We start from the raw sequence: 22339 nt of genomic DNA, 5'->3' as shown, positions 1-22339 counted from the left end.
CTTTCCCAGAGAATATGAAGCCTGAGGTCATGCCTACAAACAGCTGACCATTGGAGACCCTGTGGAGCTGAGTTCCCACGCAGACCAGCATGTAAAGGGCAGTATCAAGTGGGGAGGTTTTCATCAGAGCAGCTTTGTTCTGTGTGTTGCACATGGTGGGATGCCGCTGGGCACAGCTCTGATGGCAGTGGCCAGTCTGGCTCAGTCCTGTTTGATGGGTCTAATCTGCCCAGACCCTGATTGTCTCCAGTAGCTCTTTGAGAAACAGATTCCAAGCTGTCAGAGGAAGCCTGCAGTGGTGAGTGGCCTTTGACTTAATGATCCAGAGTTTGTTCTTGAGGCCACTGGTTTCCTACCCAGATTCCAAGCAGACTGGGTCTAGGCAGATGAAGCTGTTCTGTTGCTTGTCCCATCCAGAAAAACACATATGAAAGGTGATGTTTTTAGATCCTTGTAAGCCTGCAAGCATGAAGTAAAGCTATCAAGTCACATACCAGCTTTTTGGGAGGCACTACTGGAGATGGTGGTGAAAAAATTCACTCTGACTCCATAAGCTGGGAGAACTGTAGGCATCAGCCAAGGCACCTTCTAGGGGTGGGAGAATAGTAAGTATTGCTGTTTGCAGACAGACCATATCCTCCCAGAGGCAAGGACTGGTGCCTCTGGTGCCTGACAAGCTGCAGTGGGCTGATGGTGTCCCACCAGTCCTGCTGAGCAGCGCTGTGGCCAGGCAGTCTTGGGAGGTGACTTTTGTCCGAGTGACCATTCCCTGTTACACAATACCCAAAGCTCCTCTGGGTGAACATTATAGATTGATAATACAGTCTCAAACCCACACATCAGTGATGGCAACAGGGTGAAAATTGCATCTTCTGAGCCAATGCCTTTTTTTAAGCCTTTGTCTGTAGTTAGAGCTGATCCTTTGGTCACTTTTTCAACTCTTGTAAATGGTCACAGGAATGGAGCTCCCCAGTTGAGTTACATGTCATGGTGAGGGGGAAAGTCTCTTTTTAAAACTTGGTTTTTAATCTGCTTGACCTTTAGCTTTGCTTGGTGCTGCCAGGTCTTAGAGCAGAGGAGACGGTGAGCGCCTGCGCCACGGTACTGTAAATGAGACCAGACCTCACCTCTGTACAGCCAGCACAGTCAGCTGAGAGCTGTCCCCCTGCACAGGGCCACAGGCACGACCCAGAAGGGGTCACAGGTGAACCAAGGGATTACTTTCTGCCTTGGTTCCTAATTGTTTAGAGCATATTATTTTTTGTGTCCAAGAAGAAGTAAGAGCATCTCAGTGCAAGGCAGTTTGGGATGTTCAATTTGCTTGTGAATATAATCACAAATGACCTTGGGCTTGAAATGCCTTTTTTTTTTTTCCCCAGCCAATATGCAATGAGCAAAACATTTCTGGGTTATTTAGAATGTTTTTAAATGCTTGTGTCAATTCAGTGGAAGCAGCAGGTGACTTTGTCCCATCTTTTGCCCTGTTTTTCCCAGCAAAAGAGGGGATTTGATTTAAAAAACTGAGCTGGTGGGAGGTGTCTCTGCCCAGGGCAGAGGGTTGGGACTGGATGATCTCAAAGGCCCATTCCAACCCTTTAACATACTTTGTAAGCAGCGTTTTAATGTGGGACTCACACCAGGTTTGTTCACCCCAGTCCAATCTATCCCTTGCAAGTTTTTACTGTCTGCAATGGGAAAATAGGATTTCACTCTTTAAAATACTAGGCAAATACAGAAAAAAAGCTTTGCCTTTGTCCCTGACCCTGTGTGATCAGGTCTTCCATAACCTTCAAGCAGTCCTGGGAACAGACTCATCAGCTCCTGCTCTGACAGCCACAGCAGTACTTTTTATGTCTCTGTTGTGGCAGCTGAGGGGAAAAAACATCGATTGGATTCCCCTGGTGTGAGAAGATTAATCGTTTGCCTGGATTTCCAACCAGACTCTTCCACCCTGGGTAAAACCTTGGCATTAATATTTAAAATTCTTCTGACTGCTCTCTGTTTTAATTAGTAAGTGGAAAACTCCTTGGCCTGCGCCAGGAAAAAAAAATCTTGAAGATCAAAGTGGGCTCTAATTCACATTTCTGCTTGCCATGTTCAAAGGAGCCTGTTGGTAAAACGAGTGTCCTGTTTGATGGAGATGGAAGAACATAATCCATCAGCTGCAAAAGGTGAGTGCTGTGTCCTGAGGGAAGTGATCCCATTTCAGTGTGGCTAAAGGCAAGGGAGAGCACTCAGTGATTTTGACAGTACATCCACAAGGGCAATTTTAGGCTTCTTATGGGGGAAAAATTATTGCCTCAAATCTTCCTGTTAATGTGTCTACAGGATAAATAAAACATTCAGGATCTGCTACTAATCAGGAAACCCATGAAACTGTGTGTCTCAAGGGAAGTTGTCAAATTCTTCTGTTGCATTCTCAAAGGAGTGGGAAAAAATGTTTTGCAAAAGGAGGTGACTTGTGTGACACCCTCTCCCCCCCTAAACTGAGTAACCTGCAAATACCTGCTAGTGTTGGCTCCACCTGGGTGCAGCACAAGGACTGAAGCAAGAAAAATGGCAGTTTCTTTGGGGAAGGGTTCACTGCTTAGAAGCACCAATCTGCATATGGAAACCTTCACACCAGTCTTTAGCAGAAAGATACAGCCACCAAAATTACTTCACTGACTCTAGCTGCATTTTGCTGTATATACTGCCCTTCCCCTAATCCTGTTTCTGCAACACACTAAGGATTCACAACCTTGATGCTAATGTAGAATCACAGAGCCACTTAGGTTAGAAAGGACCTCTATAATCATTGAGTCCAGTCATAGAAAGCCTGGGCCCTGCCTCCACTCCATGTAAAAAGTAGTTGTGGGAAAAAAATTCCTAAATGAAGTAAAAACTCAGTTTAAACATCACTGATTTTCTTGCTACCTTTTCATGCCTTGTCAATGCACACCCACCCAAGGACCACTTGTCCAGAAACATTTTCCTCAGGAAGAGTTGGAAATTGAAGCTTCACACAAGCTGTCCCTAAGTTTTAACTCACTGAGCATAGGACTGGGCTCAGACCACAGTGGAGTCCTTTGCCTGGGATGTCACCAGGCATCTGGAAAAAAACAACCTTCCCATATCCTCAAACAAATGCAAAAGCACAGTGGTCTGGGAAAAAGGAAGAGAAACTCTCAAAGGAGAATGACCCAACAAGTTTTCTGAAAAATATTTTTGAGTCTTACTGGCAGTTCTCAGAAATGTCCCATCTAAGCAATCTAGGGTAAAAGGGTCTCTATGAGAGATGTGGGAAGATACTAGAACAGCTTGTCCTTATCATGGAAGGCATCTTGGTTCTCCTTGTGACCGAGAAATGATGAGTAACACGGAGCTAGCTGATCACTCAACAGAAACCTGTATTTTCTCAGAGCACCCTTGCCCAGAGAGAAGTCACCTGCATAAGGCAGAGCTTCTGAGACTGTCCTGGAGACCCAGGCATGAGGCAATACAAGGATGCTCACCCTTTTACCTTCAGCAGTGAAGTTACTCCATCTACACTGAAGCAGATCTGATGTTTCACTCATCTTTCTCATGAACAGAGACAGCATTATCTATAAAAACTCTGTCATTATAGGCATAATTTTCTTTTATTATTAGCTTTCCAAAAGACGAAAGATTCTGTATGTCTTCATGTACTCCCTGGTGGAAGTATCTACCACACAGGAACCCAAAAGACCTGCACTATTCTCAGCCTTGCACTAGATGTCAACACCTTCATCATCTCCAACAAGGATTGAGAATAAGAGATGAAGGTCTGCAATGGGAACAATCTCACAGAGCCTAAAAATCAGCTGAAAGAGGGCAGGCAAAGGATATTAATGATTATTCACCAAAGAATGACTGCAATCTTCACTGTGTAATTTTGCATATTTATATTAGTCATGGCCAGAATGTCATGGACTGGGAGGGGAAAACCCTAGATCTGGACTGCTGAATTCTGCTGCTTCTAAAGCAGCTCTACCAACCAAAACCCCAGGGTGACAGCAAATGATGGGGTACACAGGGGAGCGTCCCTGCCTGCCTGCTCCCTTGGGCAGGAGTAAGCACTGCCCTGGATGCCCAGTGAAGGAACTGTTCTGGGGAAGCAAAAGGAGACACTCAAGGGCTGTCACTGGAGCTTGTAAAACATAAGGGACAGTTGACACTGGGATGGGCAGAGGTGAGGGAGGGATGCAGAACTAAGAGGAATCAAGGAAAGTGCTGCATACAGGGAGCATGGGGGTCTGGGTGCAAGACAAGGACTACAGCCACAGAGGGACTGAGATGCACAGTAAGGGTGGTGCAGCAAGAGCAGTGGGGATGAACTCCAGAAGAGCCATGCAGGCAAGTAACTTCAAGGAAAGGTGAAAAAATTGCCTGCCATAGACATGTTTGCTTCTGTGAGCCACAGTTGAGGCAGCAGTCTTCTGAGATACCTGCAGGGAGCCAAGCACTGTTGACTCAAGCAGACTTCCTGAGGACACTCAAACCCCTATCATGGAACTGTGACATTTCAGGTAGACTGACTGCTTCCCACCATCTCCTGAGCAAGCCTCCCCTTGTATTCCTCTTTGCAAAATCAACTTTTGCAAGCAGTTTGACGTGATCAAAGACACACCCATCATATGATCAAAAAATAACTAGCCATGCCACATCAGGTGGCAGAAAACACTGCCATTTCAGTCACATGAAGCCCAACTGCCCGGCCACGTGGTGGGCAGAGTTGAAAGCGTGTGGCTCTTCCCCGCCCGGCCACGTGGTGGGCAGAGTTGAAGGTGTGTGGCTCTTCCCTGCAGCAGAACTGGCTATGTGGTTTTCTCTGTTTAAAACAGAAACATTAAATAACATCAACTCATACTGCATAATTACCCGTGGAAGTGCAGAGCTGAGGTTGCCAGCTGAAGTGCTCTGGCATTACCTCTTCACTTACACTGCATTAGGACTTCATTTTGCAGCAAACATGTACAATTTACAGCCACGAATTACAGTCACATTCCCAGCATACCTTCAACACCGAGTATTACTTCACGGGATAACGGTTTTAACTGAAGGAGGGTTGACTTAGATTAGGTATAAGAAAGAAGCTTTTCACAATGAGGGTGGTCAGACACTGGTTGCCCAGAGAGGTGGTAGATGCCCCATCCCTGGGAACACTCAGTGCCAGGTTGGATGGGACTCTGAGCAATTTGGTTTAGTGGAAGGTGTCCCTGCCTATTGCATGGGGGTTGGACACGGTGGTAGATGCCCCATCCCTGGGAACACTCAGTGCCAGGTTGGATGGGACTCTGAGCAATTTGGTTTAGTGGAAGGTGTCCCTGCCTATTGCATGGGGGTTGGACACGATGGTCTTTAAAAGGTCCCTTCCAACTCAAACTACTGTATGATCCTATGATTCTATGATTCACTTAGGACTCCAGAGAGCTTATTAACAACATGGACAAAAAGTCAACTTTTTCAAGCAGCAACTGTTTATTACTGGGAAGAACATTAGGACTTTAATTTTTTTCTCTTACATATATTCAATTTGAATAAAAATAATTTAAAAAAATTTATTTTTTATATTACATGAAAATAACTCGAAACAAGGACCGTGAATTTTGGAAGCAAGAAACATAGACAAAACTGTTGTTTAGCTGCTGAGATGTAGTTCTCGTATTTTTTTAAACTCAGAGAAACAATCACAATTGTCATTCCAGTGAAGAAACTTACTCCATCTATAAAATATCTTTAAGTTTGAGAATGGTATATAGTTACACTAGAAAGTATTCATAATATAGTGTGTGAGTTCTAATATACCACCTAAAATATATAACTTCTCAGACTTCACAAGGTCAAGTATTTTAGACCATATTCCAGTGGAAAAACACTACAAACCTATTACAGTCCTCTTAAAGTTCTTGTTGAATTAACTTTTATTTCCTTTTGCAGAATTTTAATATAATATTTCAAGCAATGAAATATTGCATACAAACTAGCTTGCAGAACTTTATTCACACTAACTTGGACAACCACTGTTTTAAAGGATGAAGCACCTTTAGTAACAGTGATAAAGCATCACTGTTTTAGTATAGCTGATGAAGAAGCAGATTTTGTGCAGAAATTGGTACAATTTTCATGACAATTCTGTAAATCTGATAAAAATTACTGTATATTCTGTATTAATGAATTCAACTAAGTGGAATTAAAATATGCTTAAGGCTGGGGTAGGATTACAGTGTTACAAGACAAAGAGTCTATCAATTAGTCCAGTTTGTATCATCTGACAAAGACTTCCAATAAAACAATAATTTCTTCTTTTTTTATTTTAAAATACATGCAACCAACTGCAATTTTCATTCCCTGGCTTATCTTGCCTCTTTTCAGTTGAATGTGAATATAGTTCACCTTTTCATTAAGTTCTAGGGTAATGGACATCATTCGGCATCACCTGAATGGATTATAATTTTTATAAAGCCCAAAAAAGCAAAATAATAAAAAAAAAGCAATTAGCATGTCAAGGTCTTGCTTTAGAACACAGATCTGCAGAAATATGCAGGGTAAAAATGAGATGGACTTTGTGTAGGTAGTTATTTGCATTGAGTACCGCATCAAATTTAACGTAACTGTGCCGTCGTGGCTGTCTGATGGAAAACCACTCTTCACCAAGTACAAGTAAAAACCACTATCAATACAATTGTCAAAACTATTCTCTTGTAACAGCCTGACCTCAGGGGTCAGCTCTCTTCTAAAGAAATGCTTGAAATGCTGGCTGGAGTTGCAGCCTGACAAACAACCCGATGCCATCTGAGGCACTGATGTCAAGCCCTTTTAAAAATAAACACTTCAGTATATTTTAGGGGGGGTTGTTTTGTTTTGTTCTTGGCTTTTTTTATTTTTGTAACTGTCTGCTGTTTCCAGCACTGTCTCAGAGGCTGGAATGCTTCATTCCTTCCTCTGCCAGTTTTGTCCTTTTCCGCTTGGCAGACGCTGAGCACCACACCCACCACTCCTCGGGGTGCAGCAGCCACCCCTACCTCCTTGTTTTCCTTGTCTAATTATCATTAGTGGAATTTACAGCCCTGGAATGTGACTTCTGAATCAATATGCATTTTCTTTTCCTAAGGAATGCTTTATTTTGCAACCACAGCTGTGTAAAAATATCCTAATTTTAACTAATGAGTGGGTGGTGGCTCTTTTGAGACAAATCAGTGAGGCAATTTAGAAAACCAAGGAGGCATTTTCATCTGACTGCAATAGTTTTAAGATCAGGTAAAATTTTGGACCTAAACTATGCCAATTGTCTTCCTTCCTAAATTAAGAATTACTTTTAGTTTTACCAAGACATATTCTACAGGTATGAACTACAGAATTTTTGAAATTATGATGCATATTTGTGTTTTACTTCTCTAAATATATTACTCATTTGTTTTACTCATTCAGGATTCTACCATACTGCCAACCAACTACAGTAATTCAGATATATTTTCTGCTTATGGAAAGGCTTAATCACTAAGCCACACCTTCCTGCAAAGCTTCAGTATTTTTGATTGGTAAAAAGCATTTCTCATGGAAATAATACTGAAGTGGAGCCCTAGCTCTCCTCCATATATATGACTGTCAAGTTAATTAACTTTTCAGGACAAAATGCTGATCACATTCAATGATAAGTCACACTGTCACGTTCAAGACAGCTCTAGTGGGAGCTCTGGTGGTACAACTGTGTATCTTGGGTCAAGCTTAGGTGTGAAATCCTTGAAGTTCTTAGATGCTTCAGTACCAAATACATCTAAAACTTTTCTGTTCATGAGAGCAAACCTGAAAAAGAAAGACAAGGGAGCACAAACATATGATTCATTCACTTATGAAAAAACTGTTAGGATTATTTCATTTCATGAGAAACTACCAGAATCTCTGAAACACAGGCCTCAACCTGCACTAATCAGAGATTGCAAGTTTTTCATCTCAGGCAATAAAGATTTTTTTTTTTAAAACGTGTTTGATGAATGTGACTAATAGTGCTTTGTGTAGGTACACATATAACACAACCTGTGAAAAAGAGGAGAGTCCCCTTCTACTTTTAACTCCACAAAAAAAGGTCAAATTGAAATAAACTACTGCTCTCTCTCACTCCAGCAGAGCAAACTCTGGCCCTACCTGCCCAGGTCTGGATAACAATTTTATGAGTGTTACAACCTATTTCCATCTCATTACTCTTCAAAACTATAGAATTAAAACTGCATGAAATGTCAAAAGAAATTGTCTCTATGCAGAGTGTCAAAATTACTGTTACAGAGATTTGCTTTAGATAAAATACAGGAGCAGAACAGAATTTTTCCCCCTCCTCTCTGTCAGCTAAGGCAAGACTGAAAAGTGCAGGCAAAACTGGACATCTGCACTGGCATCATCCTCTGTATCATGTCTGTATGGCCTCACAGGTCGCCTGCAGAATGCCTCCAGGCATCCCATGGAAAGCTTCCCACTATATCTAGCAATGTATTCAGTCACCTCATGTGTGTACTGTGCCATGGGGAGTGTGGATTCAACATGCTCCAGGGATTGGCCTCTGATTTCACTTCTATTTTTATAGTCTGGAGAGCTCACTGTCACAGCAAACATTACCTTTTATAATGCCATTTACAGACTGACCTACATCAAGATTTGGATGCTTTGTTTCTGACACATACTGGACCAGTGTAACAGTGTACTGTACATCATTTCACTAAATTGTATTGTTATAAATCAGTTAGAGCAAAACCTATTTTAAAAAGAAAGTTTTTAGAACCCTCTAGCAATTAATAGAAAAAATATCCAGTTAAGATATTACAGTGTGAATTTATGGTTATGATCAGTGGAAATTCTTCATTCGTTTTCCAAGAAAAAAATCCTTTCTCAACCAAAACAGATATCCTATAAAAAATATTAAAACTCCAAAGTATTCTCAGGAGATATTCAGACATTTCTAGTAATGCTTTTAAACACAAAGTAATACTGTGTTGCCAATCACTGTACATACTAAGTGATTTCTTCAACCTCTGTAGTTGTTTACCGGATTCTTCATATTCCACTGAAATCTGAAAGCATTTCACCCTCCAAGGGAACTAAAGATAAAAAAGGCTTCCAGTAAAACACTCATCTGTTAAACAGTCTTCACCAGATTTAAGTCTTTGCTCCTGTCTCTAAACTAAATCCAGCAATGTCACTTCAGCAGCAAAGAACTTCAGGTGTACTGGAAATGGTTTGAAAAGCAAAAGCAAATCCCCAGGAAATTAGTCCTTATGTACTTGTACAGCTCTGCTGCTGACGGTGAATGACACAGAAAGCTGAATGTGATCAACGACATGTTTAGTCAAGCTGTAACACACCCCTGATTACATACCTGCCCTTTGTTAGTCGTAAAAGGAATTTCCAGTATGAAGGTCTCAGGTTCTGAACTTCCATGACAGCCTGCAAGGAGAGGATTCTGTCAGAGACAGCGAACAGCATCAGGCAAAAGCTTCACCTGCTTTATTATGTTGCCAAAACTAGTGAAAGGATTGTTATGGAACTATTTTTTACCACTCACTGCTGTATTCAGTGCTCTATATGACCACCACCAGCACGGACTGATATTCCCAGAAGACTGTCTTTTACAAGTGGTGGCAATTAAATTACATCTCGCTGCAGAGAAAGCAACAACAATCCTTACTATTCCTACATACATGATTTTGCACTTGTGGATGCCAAATTTACCTGCTACTTTGTCTACTGCATGTAGTAGAATAGTAATCTGGGTACCACTGAAAAGTTGCTTTTCTAGCTGATGCAGACAATCAAAGGACTGAGGGTAAAGAAATGTAACCAACTTGAGAAATGCAAAAGGTAATAACTACAGCTTGTTTTGAATGTAAAACTTCAGGGTATTTTACTACTTCTTGCAGATCTTTTTTCAACTAGGCAACATTAATTCATGTCAGTTGAAAGTGAAAACTTTCAGTGGATTAAAAACCTCATAAAACATTGTATCATTGTTTGCCTCCTTGAGAAACAGATCTTTCAGATGCTTATGAAAGTTCATTAATATTCATCTGCTGGGTCAATGCATTTTAAGATTCTTTCCAAAGCTTTGTATAATGTATTCAGCTATAAACATATGAGAAATTGAGTCCTAGAAATGACCTTCCCACAGTGATACCGAAAACCAGGATGCAGGAGCCCAAATTCATAGTGTCTTGCTGGATCCACTGTATCACACCATCTTTTTTATATAAATGTGTCCCTGTGCTCCTCATTTCATTCAACATTTGACTTAAAGAGCTTCATGTTCTATTAGAAAACAACATACTTACTGCCTGAAAGCATATCGATGTAGAAATGGCATAGATGATGCTGTCTGCATGAGGGAAATAGGGAACCTTCCCTGCTTCAATGCCTTTGAAGTATATAGTCTATAAAAATAAACAAAAAATGCTCATTGAAACAAAAATAGCTTTTTACTGTTTATTCTACCTTTTCAAAAAAATGTCAGCATTACTGACCTATGCTGATATATGTTTTTATATATCCACAAGAGTGACATTGATTGACATAGCTTATAGAAGTTATCCAAGACCAATCTAATAAGAGACTATTCATGCATAGAACAGGACTAGCAATGACTTGGGTGTTACAGATCCTAAAGATAAAAAAGGGAAAGTTTGCTCTGTTAAATTCTTCATTTTAAAAAAGCAAAAGAACAATGCAATAGCTATTCCAACAAAGTGAATATTCACTGTTCTTAAACAGCTTGAAATCACATACTTTACTTTCTGAGAAAACATGCAAAAGTTTATTTTCCTGAGCACAGTTTGACCTTCCAAAGCAGCACACGCCTCCTTGGTCAGTTACCCTTGGCTTGCCTAAGATGATAAAAGTAGTCAAAAAGAAAAAAAAAGAAAGAAAGAAAGAACACACAGCACTTCTCTTATTTGACTGCAGCCACAGTGTCTCAAAGTCCAGAGAAAACCATCAGCAATACAAGATAATATTGGTTTTTTACAACTGGTGTTCTAAAAGTCAATATGGATAACTCAGATTTGCTTTTATATAACCAATATGTGAACCACCTTCAGAGCTTGGTCTAGGACAACAAGGAGCAGGAATAAACAGAGAATATCTTCCCTTTTTATGTTTAATTTTATGCATAACAAAAAGAAGTTCCTTCTTTTTACATGCTTTGAAATGAATTCTGCTCTGGCAATGGAGGTAGATAAATATCACTAGGGAATGAGGCCCTCGAGGTCTGCAGGAGAAATATGTGATTCAGGGATGATGCATAGTAAGAGAACATTCTCAACTCATTCCAGTGGTGCTGTTGGGGAAACAGCTATGACTAAGTCTCAATTTTATGGAAAAATCACAGTAAGAAATCAAATGCTGCTTAGCAAAGTATAATCAACATACCCAAACTCTACAACTTCTTTTTTTCCTGGGCTCTTAAGTTTAACAAGTTCATTGAAATAATTCAAGCCTAAAGAACAGTAATTAGAACAAAGTTCGTTCCGAAGCTGGGAATTCAATCAGTTGAAGTACAGTGAGAAACAACTCCAGCTATAGACTAAAACCTAAGCTATTTTGAGTTATCTTAGACTGCTGAATGCCAAAGTTAGGGAACAAAGGCAGGAAGTTAAGCTGTAGCTTTTGGCAATAAATATGCAATTAAGGACTAGGTCTGATTTATGTTTCTGGCAGAATAGACATTCTTGGAACTTTCAGATTTAAAAAATCTGCGAAAACTAAAAAGAAAAGGGCTATCAGGAGATTAAAAAAATCATGGAGAACATACATGGAGAACACTGGATAAAGGACTTTTAAAATGAGTCACAGAAAAGAAAATAAGAAAGAAATGAGACCACATGGCAGCACTGCCTCTTGGCACACACATACTGAAACACACCATCACCACACTACTTTATGTTTTACTGGAATTGCCTGACAAAGCCTGTGAAGTTCATTTTATTTTTTTCTGCCTTGAAAAAATAGATGAAATTACGAACTCGGTTATGAGGGTAGTAACTTACCTCTACTAGTTTGGACACCAGATACATAGAGATAGTTGTACTTTTGTAAAACATCATAGAAATTCCTGCTAAACATCCTGTAACAATTAGAAAACAAAAGCATTGTTAAGGTTGTGATTTGTTTTGCTGTTATGGTATGTCAGCTCAACAAACACTGCACAGGACTATTTTTTTTCTGTTGCTACAACAAAGTTCAGTGATGCTCCTGTGCTGCACATCCACACATGGCTTGTGTCATTACAAAGAGGAAGTTTTGAAACCCTGAAACAAATCTATACTTCAGTGCTCAGGAGCACAGTATCAAATTTCTCTCTTCTTTGTGGGATGAGAGACCTCTGAGGTTCCAATATATGATGGATGCACAAACTGCAGGGAAGGGCCTGCACCGCTACATAAATTTCACAGCAAAAAGGTCCTTCTTTGGACCCAGTGGAACTCATAATTTCCAATGTGTATTCTGTCACATGGAAGAGCTAGTGTTTGCATCTCACATCTCTACAGCTGAAAATTAAAGGACAAGTTTATATCTGTGCACACAATAATATACTGACCATAAACCCCACACCACTTGATTGAATTTGCCTTACAGTTTTAATTGCAACTCTTTCTTTGAAGTTACTTGAAACATCACTGTCACTTTGAAGCGACCTTGATGTACACAGTCCTATTTTCATCACAGAAGTCTGAAAAGGGAATGGGAGGACACACAAGAGGAGTATTTGCAATGTCCCAGTACAGGCAATATAAACTTTTCATGGACCCACCAGCTACAAGTGCATGAAGCTCATCATCGAGGTTTCGGACCCAGCGCAGGAAGCAACTAGTACCCTGTAGGTGAACAGAAAACAGGATTAGCCCTAGTTACTTCTCTTTCATAACACACAGACTGGAGATACTCCTCTATGAGCTAGTAATATAGGACACAGTATGAATTAAGAATGTAGTGTGATAATACCAATACCACCAGCTACAAGTGCATGAAGCTCATCATCGAGGTTTCGGACCCAGCGCAGGAAGCAACTAGTACCCTGTAGGTGAACAGAAAACAGGATTAGCCCTAGTTACTTCTCTTTCATAACACACAGACTGGAGATACTCCTCTATGAGCTAGTAATATAGGACACAGTATGAATTAAGAATGTAGTGTGATAATACCAATAAGAATCGAATCATAGAAAGGTTTGGATTGAAATGGACCTTAAAGATCATCTAGTTCCAACTCCCTTGCTACGTGCAGGGACACCTTCCACTAGACCAGGTTACTCAGATCCCCATCCAACCTGGCCTTGAACACTTCCAGGGATAATGCATTCTTCTGCTTGGTAAGACTGCTATAATAAAAGGCAATTTAATTGATAAGGGAGGAGGCAAACTTTCCCATTGTAAGAGCTCTGTAAGGGAAATGTAAAATCACATAATAATTTTGTAAGAGCTGTAGAGCCTTTCTTGACAGCGACATGTTATGTCTCATTAGGTAATCTTTTTTACCACATCAAGAAACACTGAATTACATCAACAAAAACATAAGACATCAGCACAACCAAACAAGAATCATTTTAAAGGAACTGGTGATACGAAAGTCCAGAAAGTTGGACACAGTACCCCAAATATTTCAGTGTTTTAATTTACAGTTTACTGCTACGACTTTTTTCAAAATCAGAGAACAAATCAATCTAATTTGAGTAATTTTTCTTTCAGCTTGAAATAAGCATGTAGGATTCTAGTCACTCAAAAAAACTGGGCCACAGCCAAAAAACCTGAAATGCTTGGCGCATTTTGGATCCAAAGGAATATGCAGTCCTAATTTTTTTAGGCTAATATGTTTTCCTCGTTACAGAATATATTGGATGTATGGAAAAATCTCAGGGGGGCTGTTGTGTAGTTGAAAACAGCCTTTATCATGAGAAAGAGTCTAGACAACTACAAAAAATGAAGATGATGTGAATTCAAGATTAACTTTGGTATTAGATGACGATCCCACCACTTCCCTGGGCAGTCTGTTCGAGCGCTTGACAATCCCTTCAGAGAAGAAAGATTTCCTACTACCCAATCTAAACCTGCCCTGGACAACTGGAGGCCATTTCCTCTTGTCCTATTGCTTGCTGCCTGGGAGAAGAGACCAAGCTCCCCCTGGCTACAGCCTCCTTTCAGGTAGTTGTAGAGAGCAATAAGGTCCCTCCTCAACCTCCTGTTCTCCAGGCTAAACACCTCCAGCTCCCTCAGCTGCTTCTCTTCAAACCTGTGCTCCACACCCTTCCCCAGCTCTGTTGCCCTTCTCTGGACACAGTCCAGCATCTCAATGTCTTTCCCATAGTGAGGGGCTCAGAACTGAACACCGGATTTGAAATGCAGCCTCACCAGTGCTGAGTACATACTTAATAAATAGTAAATAAAGGTCACAGTATATTACCCTTGTAAAATGAGTATCTACAGGATTAAATTACACGTCACAAATGGAGCTTTTAAAAACATCAAAATCTTTTCAGCTTCTGCAATTTAAATACTTTTTTCTCTAAAGGCTCTTTTTAATTTTCAAATAAACTCTAAATAGCCCACTTGCACTTTGCAATAAAAAATCTTCAACTCCGAAACCTTATAAATTCCTGTTTCTCTATGTGACTGCTAGTCAAATGAAATGCTGTTTTGCTTACAAGTAGCACTTGTTTGTCTTTCAATAAGTCATATTTAACCTGAACAACACAGAATTGTCTTAACTTTGCAGAGCAAGCAAAATGGGAGTTGAAAAATTACATGTGTGATTACGAATATAAAAGTGCAAAAGCCACTTGAGCACTGCACTGTGCAATATATTCTGCCTTAGGGCAAGTGCTTCACCACATTCTCTTTTGGCATAAATAAACATAATTCCATCAATTCCAACAATGTCGTATGAATGCGTATCAGTTCACAATCTGTCATCTTATAATGGTGTGGAAGTGTAGACTTTCAAGCTGTAAGTGCAATGTCTCCCCAGCTACAGGTTGTTATGTTCTGCTGGGACATGGGAGTCCTGCTACTTAGTGTCAAGTAAGAATTCCAGATATTTGAGCCAACAAAATCTGCAAATGGCTTCTCTCTGGCAACACTGCTGCTACTGCAGTCCCCACTTGTGTCTGCTCTAAAATTCTTTTATGTACCAGCGAAACCCTTTGAAATCTGAATTCACTTTCTCTCACTATCTCCCGATCTTGAAACCATGTTGCAAAATACATCTGGTTTATTTGAAAATGATAGAAAAAACCTACACAGAATGGAAAACTAGTTCTCTGTTTACAATTTGATCCTGCAACAGTCTGGAATTTGCCGGTGACATGCTGTAGTAAACAGCCTCAGTACCATAAAGCAGTTGGACTTTTTAGCTCTTGGTGATATTCTGAAAAGTGAAATAAACATGGCATTTGTCATTTCTGCATGCTATAAGCTTACTTTGTATATACTGACGAAAGATCCCAGAAAAGCTCCAAGCTGGAAATTTTCCTTGTTGTAGAAGAGGGAAAGTAGCCGAGATGGTTGTGTAAACAGATGCCGGAAGGTGGAAGGAATCCGAAGGCAACACTGGATCAGGTAACCGATGCTAAACATCCTAATGAAGCCCTAGAGAAAAGAAAGATTCTGTGGTAAGAAATCACAAATTCAGGAAAAAGGAAAAGCAAAAGCATGTATAGAAGGACTTATTTTTGACAGTTTGAAAACCACTCTGCAGATACTATGTAAAATGCATAAATGCACCCCCATCTTCAAACTAATGACCTTTTCTTTCCTGGTTCTCCTGTAAAATAACAAAAGCAATAAAATCACAGGCAATTGGCGCTCCTTTAATTTCTATGAATTTCTGAAAGGCCTCAAGGGAGAAACTCTTTTTCTCTTCTACTCCAAAATTCTGTCCTTTGAAATAATCCTGATTGATTTCATTTCCAGGTTACTGACCAACTTTTAACCACAAAAAGGTACATAGAGGAAAGCAATGCAGTGGAAAAAAAGACACTCAAATGTCTGGAGAAAACAATGAGGAGGAAAGTGTCCACCAAAAATAAATTGCAGAAAGTGTGAGAATTAGAAATTAATCCCGGTGACTTGGCATATGCTCACGGACTTTCCCTCAGCCAAACATGAGGCTGAGGGATGCCTGCAGTGAAGGAAAGGCCAAAACTGGAAGGGAGTTTATGTGTAGAACTACTGACAAAGGATAACATGGGTGCCAATGAATTTGCTTACTTCTCCACCTTGGATACAGACCTGCTATTTTTTACCATGTCACAAACCCATAGTGACCTTTTCTTTCCAAATTATTCTCCCCACTTTCTTACAATTTCCTCCAACACTTCCTATCATTATTCTTACCCTATGGCTGAACTTGTCTAATCAGTCTGAATGGAATCTATCCAGTTTTTGGTTGGAAGATGCTTTACATGAAAACTATCTGTGCAGTGACCATGGGCAAATAAAGCAGTCACCTCATTCAATTCCAGTGACAGGGGCAATTGGAAGAGTGTTTGAACGAGCAACATTTCAAACTCAGAAACTCAACTATTTTCACCTCCTACAGAACTTTAAATGTAGAATCATAGAATTTAAGGGTTGGAATGGCCCTTACAGATCATCTAGTCCCAGCCCCCCCTGCCATGGGCAAGGACATCTGCTCATTAGATCAGGTTGCTCAAGGCCTCATCCAGCCTGACTCTGAACATTGTCAGTGTCGAGGCAGCCACCACATCCCTGGGCAACCTGTTCCAGTGTCTCACCACCCTCACAGTAAAAAACGTTTTTTATAACATCTAACCAAAACTTCCCTCCCTCAATTTGAACCCATTACCCCTTGTACTATCATTCCAGTTCCTAACAAAGAGCCCCTCTCTGGCTCCCTTGTAGGCCCTTCAGATATTGAAAAGTTGCTATGAGGTCTCCACACAGTCTTCTCTTCTTCAGGCTGAACAGCCCCAACTTCCTCAGCCTGCCCTCAAAGGGGAGGTGCTCCAGTCCTCTTATCAACTTTGTGGCCCTCCTCTGGACTTGCTCCTACAGTTCCATGTCCTTCTCATGCTGAGGGCACCAGAACTGTGCGCAGTACTCCAGATGGGGTCTCACAAGAGCAGAGTAGGGGGGAAGAATGACCTCTTTTGACCCATTGGCCATACTCCTTTTGACGCAGCCCAGGATTCGATTGGCTTTCTGGGCAATATATACTGCATGATAAAGCTCCTAACATTTTATTGTGGTTAAACATCCAGCAATAAACTCTTACTGAAGCAATTACTCCCCCTGCTACTCAAGAAGTGGTTTATGTGAATGAAGTGGAAGAAAATATGCTGTGTCATCTAATGATCCAGGAGCAACTTCTATGAAAAATTTCCATTCCTCCAGCTGCTACTGTTAAAGTTATGGAAATTGTACATACTGAACATATCAGGACAACCCAGTGTCATCTGATTGTGTAATGAAAATGCCTACTGAAAGGTATGTAAGGGAGACAGAGGTGTAAATGTGCTGTGAATTTTGTGTAGTTCAAATGTCACAATTAAGATGAACATATACTTGCACTTAATATGAAGAGATACCCTACCATGAAGTACATAGCTCTCATCTTAAAAAAAAAAAAGATGTTATATAAGATAACAGGTCCTAAATTCAGCAGTTTTAATTTTTAAAAAATTCACAGAAAAGGCAGGAAATTAAAATATTTGACTGCTACTTCAGCAATATCTCCATGATTATACTGGTGCAGTCAAGAATCATTTATACCAAAATACTACAAGAATGAAATACAGTTGAAATGCACAACTGGCTTCTCTAAAGACAGAACAGCCTTATAAAAATGTCTTTTTAAAATTTATTTTTAGTCAGGTCAAGACTTTGATCAGCTCAATTATCAGTTAGGTTTTCTCCCCTCATTCCATTTAAATGTGTATGAAACACAAACAAAATGATGATGAATAAGCAAGTGAGGAGGACAAGGACTCCTACTATCCACTTTCCTCCCCGCCCCCATGTTCTTTTAATCATTAACAGGTCTCCCCCCTCATCTAGAAAGGACAGAGAGAGTAGTGTGGGGCTGGTCTACTGTAGTCTGAGAAACTCACAACCTGAAATCAGATTTGGGTCTCTCAACTAGAGAACTGAACAAGACTAAGTCCTATTTCTTCATTCCAAGTTTATTATGTCCATTAATGGGGAGATCACCTCCCTCTTTACCCATGAAGCTTCTCTCACACAATCATTCTTCCAGCAGACTGTGAGTTTTCCATGGAGAAGAGGCATCCATTCCATGATGAGCACAGAAATCCTTACTTATTTGTTCTAAATATGCTTGTAAAATAATATGGTGTTATGACGGTACTTACAGATTTGAATGCTGAGCATGTAGCACAGGATGCATAAGGATGTTGTGTGATATTAATAAAAAGCTCTGAAAGCAAGTCTGGACTAACTGTAGTTAAGAGCTAATTACTGTAAAATATGGCTAAGTAATGAAAGACAACATTTTTACTATGTAAAAGTGCAGCAAGATGAAATTCTAGCAAAGTACCCATGGAAAAACAGATGCACATCAGGAGATGCCACCATCAGCAGAAATCTGGACATGGAGCATATCTAATCTGCATAAAATCACTTCTACTTAATTTTAATCTGTTTTGATTATAATATTCACTGCAGTCCTGGACATTGATTCTGAAGGTCAGACACTGTTATCTATAGGAAAAACACAGCGTACTCTGCAAATAGAGGCACAGGAATGTTTGCTCCTCGGAGGATGCTGACCTGACCAAGCATAAGCATGCAGAAAATGGGAGACACAGTGGGCCAGGAGGCAGGCACTGAATAGTAAACATACTGGGCAAGGCACTGAGCAAACGCAAAACAAATGGAAAGTCTGTGCCCCCAGAAATGTCATGCCCTGAAGAGCCCATGAATGAAATAGTAAGTGGAGTGAGACAGTGGTGACAGGTTATAAAATTGTACTTTTAATCTGGGTCTGTTATATATATATCATACCTACAACAGAAAAGTAACATAACTATCCTAAACTATTCATGAATGGTTCTCCTGAATATTCTTATCATAATGCAGCAGAACACTTAAGCACCATCTCAAATTCTATCAACTCCAGCACAACTTATACCCATGTTACACCATGGTATGCTAATATACTGCAGCATAAAAAGTGTGTTAACACAAAATTATGTTGTTAGTACATATACAAGAATAAATGTGCTAGATCTCTTCTGATGCTAAATTTAAGCATGGCTTTTCTGAGATAACATTAGCTGCATATAAAATTTTAAGCTCAAAAAATAATTTTTGAAAGCAATGTATGTCAAAAGCATCTGAAGATACTCAAATCCATTTTTGCTGCTCCATATATAAAAATGGGTCAATTATTAAGCGATTGAGATTTTCTGGAGTCTAATCAACTCCCAAAACAGGCATAGCAGGTGGTACCACCTGTGCCAACCCAACGCTGGCCATGACAAATCTCTGCACAGTACTCCTCTGATCACATTAATAATGGAGAATGAATTATACCACCGGAGATAAACAGCTCTTCCTGGGTGCAGCAACTGTGACCAATCTCTCATTACCCTGAGACCTTAAAATAAATTACTGGAGGAGTGAGTGCAGTGCCCGGCAGCGACGTGCCAGAGCTGTGCAGCTGCACGTGAACCAGGGCCATGCTGCTTGCCACAGCAGCACATTCCAGGTGCTTTATTTAGTGGGGAGTCACAAGTGGGCTCAGCCATGAAGTGCATCACATAGTTAAACAAGTTCCTTGCTTGCTAGTCCATTTTTTCCCACACATTTTATGTTATTCATTCACTACAGCTAATCTGAAAGACCAGAGAACTTTAACCCCACCACTACCCCATCCTAAATTGAGAAAATCTGTTTTTAGGCTTGTCACATTCTGAATGGAAGAAGAATGAGTAACAGGCTCCTTTCTCACTTCCTAAGCATATGCTTTTCCTGACTACAGACTTTTACCCTGTCCTTGCCAGAGTTTATCAATCGAACTTTTTCTGCACTTACTTTAATACAGTATGAGATGCAATTATCTCCATAGTGTTTACAGCATCTATGCCTTGGGCCATGTTTGCACCTGCAAAAAGAATAATGAAACACATATTAACTCGTAGCTGTTTTCAGCGTCAGCGACAGAAGACTTCATAAATTTTTCTTGCCTAAAAATACATAAAGTGCTATTTGCTCAGCACTCATTCTCCCCATTACCCACTGAAGGGCACTGTGAGCTTTTATGATGCCATAAAAGAACAATAAAAACTAACAATACTTTAGTTGTACACCAAGAAAAAAGTGTCTGTACACTTATTTGAATCCAACCTCTTGCCATGCCACACATTAAATACTAAATTAAAGAACAATTTTCTGCTGTGGTCAGCAAGGTGAGGTGACATGACCTTTCCTGGTTTGCTCCATGGTTCTGGAAGAGTATTTGACCAAGCATCTGTTACCTGTGTCCTTACATATTTCATACAATTGTAGGTTCATTGAAGGGCGACGCAGAACATCCAAATGCATGGAGATACCCTGTGAAACTTCTCAGTAACAAACCTTTCACTTTGGGGCTATTTCTTCTATAGTGTATGTTTTTATGTAGCTCTTCCTTTGGACTGAGAATTTGACCTTGAGCATTTGAAAGAGATTGACTTAGGATGGTGGGATGTGTGGACTTTGTACAGTTTCTAGCCCTGCACTATGCAGAATTAAAAGAAGTAATGTCATGCCAGGTTTGAATATTATATTTTGTTATATCCAAGTATTTAAGCTTTAATGTAAAATAAATTACACAATTTATATACTGTGTCAAATATCTTGGAAGTTTTGAATCGTGTACTATAAAGTCTAACAGCCATAAATCATCTGTGAGGTCAGTTTATATAGCAAAAATTGTAATGAGAATGTGCTCAGGTTACAGGCATTTAGACTCAATTATACTGAAAAGAACCATATGGAAGAGAAACCTGTGAGAGCATTAGAACTGAAAACTGAAAGTTTTCTGAATGTCTGAGTTGGGAGTTTCAAAACCTTAAAGAGAAAATGCTCTTCTCCACCTATAGTCCCTCAATCCTTGTATTTAATGAAAAGTAAAAGAGCTATGAACTATCTCTAGCAAACTGAATAAGAGGTATTTAAGACAAAATAGGCATAAGCAGCTCTGCTAAAAGAATCTGTGCATAGCTGGAGCAGCCTTTTCCTTCTGGGTCTTTTGTTGTCTAATACAGTCATGACTGAAAAGCCACTGCTGACTTCCCTCATATTTTCCAACAAAAATCACAGCAAATCATAGGAAGTCACCATGTGACAGGGGTCACTTCATGTTTGTTCATCATCTGAGCAAGTAAGATAAGCCACTACTTTGAGAACACAATGCACTTGAAAGAGTCTCTCTTGCATGTCAGCAGGTCATAAAACTGCCCCTGAAGAGGTCAATGGAAGTGAAAATTTGGTGTAAACACATCCCTCGTCCATTTTTATTCCATCTTCCCTGCAAATGAATGACTCCTTGACTTAAGCAGGCATATCAGGCATAGCAGAAGTGTTAGACTGAAAGGCTATCTGCTGTCACTTCTTTAAACTTATACTAAAGGACAATAAATTGGATAGTACAGACAGGGAGGGAACACCTACCTTGCCTAACTTCAGATGTCTAGATCTGACCTTGTACAAAACAGTTTTAGACTCATTCTTTGCTTTGCATGTTCCTGTCTCTGGACAGTGGAGCCCATGTGCCACCAACCCTGTTTTCAGGTAGCTCTCCTTTATGACAGGGATGTACATCACCCAAAAGGCTATGCTACAGTCACTTACAGACACAGGTAAGGTCAGCTGCTGTGCAATTTCCCTCCTTAACCACACCACTAGCTCCAGCAGAATCATGCCATGAACTGGTTTTGCTGAAAACTGCAGAAAAAGCAGCCACCACTCTGCACTCAGCATTGACTGAATTTATTCTCCCCTCTTAGACAACTGCACATTGCAAGTCATAGCTATGACATACAGGACTTAAATATTTCTTTCACTAGAGTTCATCATTTGCCACTGCTAACTATCCAGTAAGAAAGGAATAGAAAAAACACTTAAATGCAAAGGAAAAGCATTATAACACATTATCAAATACAATGCACAAGACATGAAAATGCACTATGTAACAATGACTCATTTTGGTGTTTTTTTTTGGTTTTCTTTGACTCACACTTTGTCCATGAGCTTTTTTGTTAGAGCCAGTATGTTCATTGGCTGTGATACTTTTTCACAATGCTTGATTTTTCTATCTGTTTTTGAAAATGCTGCTTCAGGTG

The 22339-nt window shown here is 40.0% G+C and overlaps 1 protein-coding gene across 1 annotated transcript in view; it reads right to left on the bottom strand.

The window, feature by feature from the left end:
• Nucleotides 1-7111: 7111 nt before the first annotated feature.
• Nucleotides 7112-22339, bottom strand: part of TMEM135 (transmembrane protein 135) — a gene marked incomplete at its 5' end in the record, with an annotated part of 145436 nt that continues 130208 nt past the window's right edge. Inside the window, 8 exons of the mRNA XM_009070356.1 lie at nucleotides 7112-7806; nucleotides 9368-9435; nucleotides 10317-10415; nucleotides 12027-12103; nucleotides 12991-13054; nucleotides 15453-15620; nucleotides 20049-20118; nucleotides 22234-22339. The exon at nucleotides 22234-22339 is cut by the window's right edge and continues 32 nt beyond it. Of these exons, the coding sequence (XP_009068604.1) occupies nucleotides 7674-7806; nucleotides 9368-9435; nucleotides 10317-10415; nucleotides 12027-12103; nucleotides 12991-13054; nucleotides 15453-15620; nucleotides 20049-20118; nucleotides 22234-22339 (785 nt within the window). The remainder of the gene's footprint in view (nucleotides 7807-9367; nucleotides 9436-10316; nucleotides 10416-12026; nucleotides 12104-12990; nucleotides 13055-15452; nucleotides 15621-20048; nucleotides 20119-22233) is intronic.

Source organism: Acanthisitta chloris, unplaced genomic scaffold (genome assembly GCF_000695815.1).
Source record: "Acanthisitta chloris isolate BGI_N310 unplaced genomic scaffold, ASM69581v1 scaffold590, whole genome shotgun sequence".
NCBI lineage: Eukaryota > Metazoa > Chordata > Aves > Passeriformes > Acanthisittidae > Acanthisitta > Acanthisitta chloris.
The sequence above is the reverse complement of the archived record's forward strand: the minus strand, read 5'-3'. Positions and strand labels throughout refer to the sequence as shown.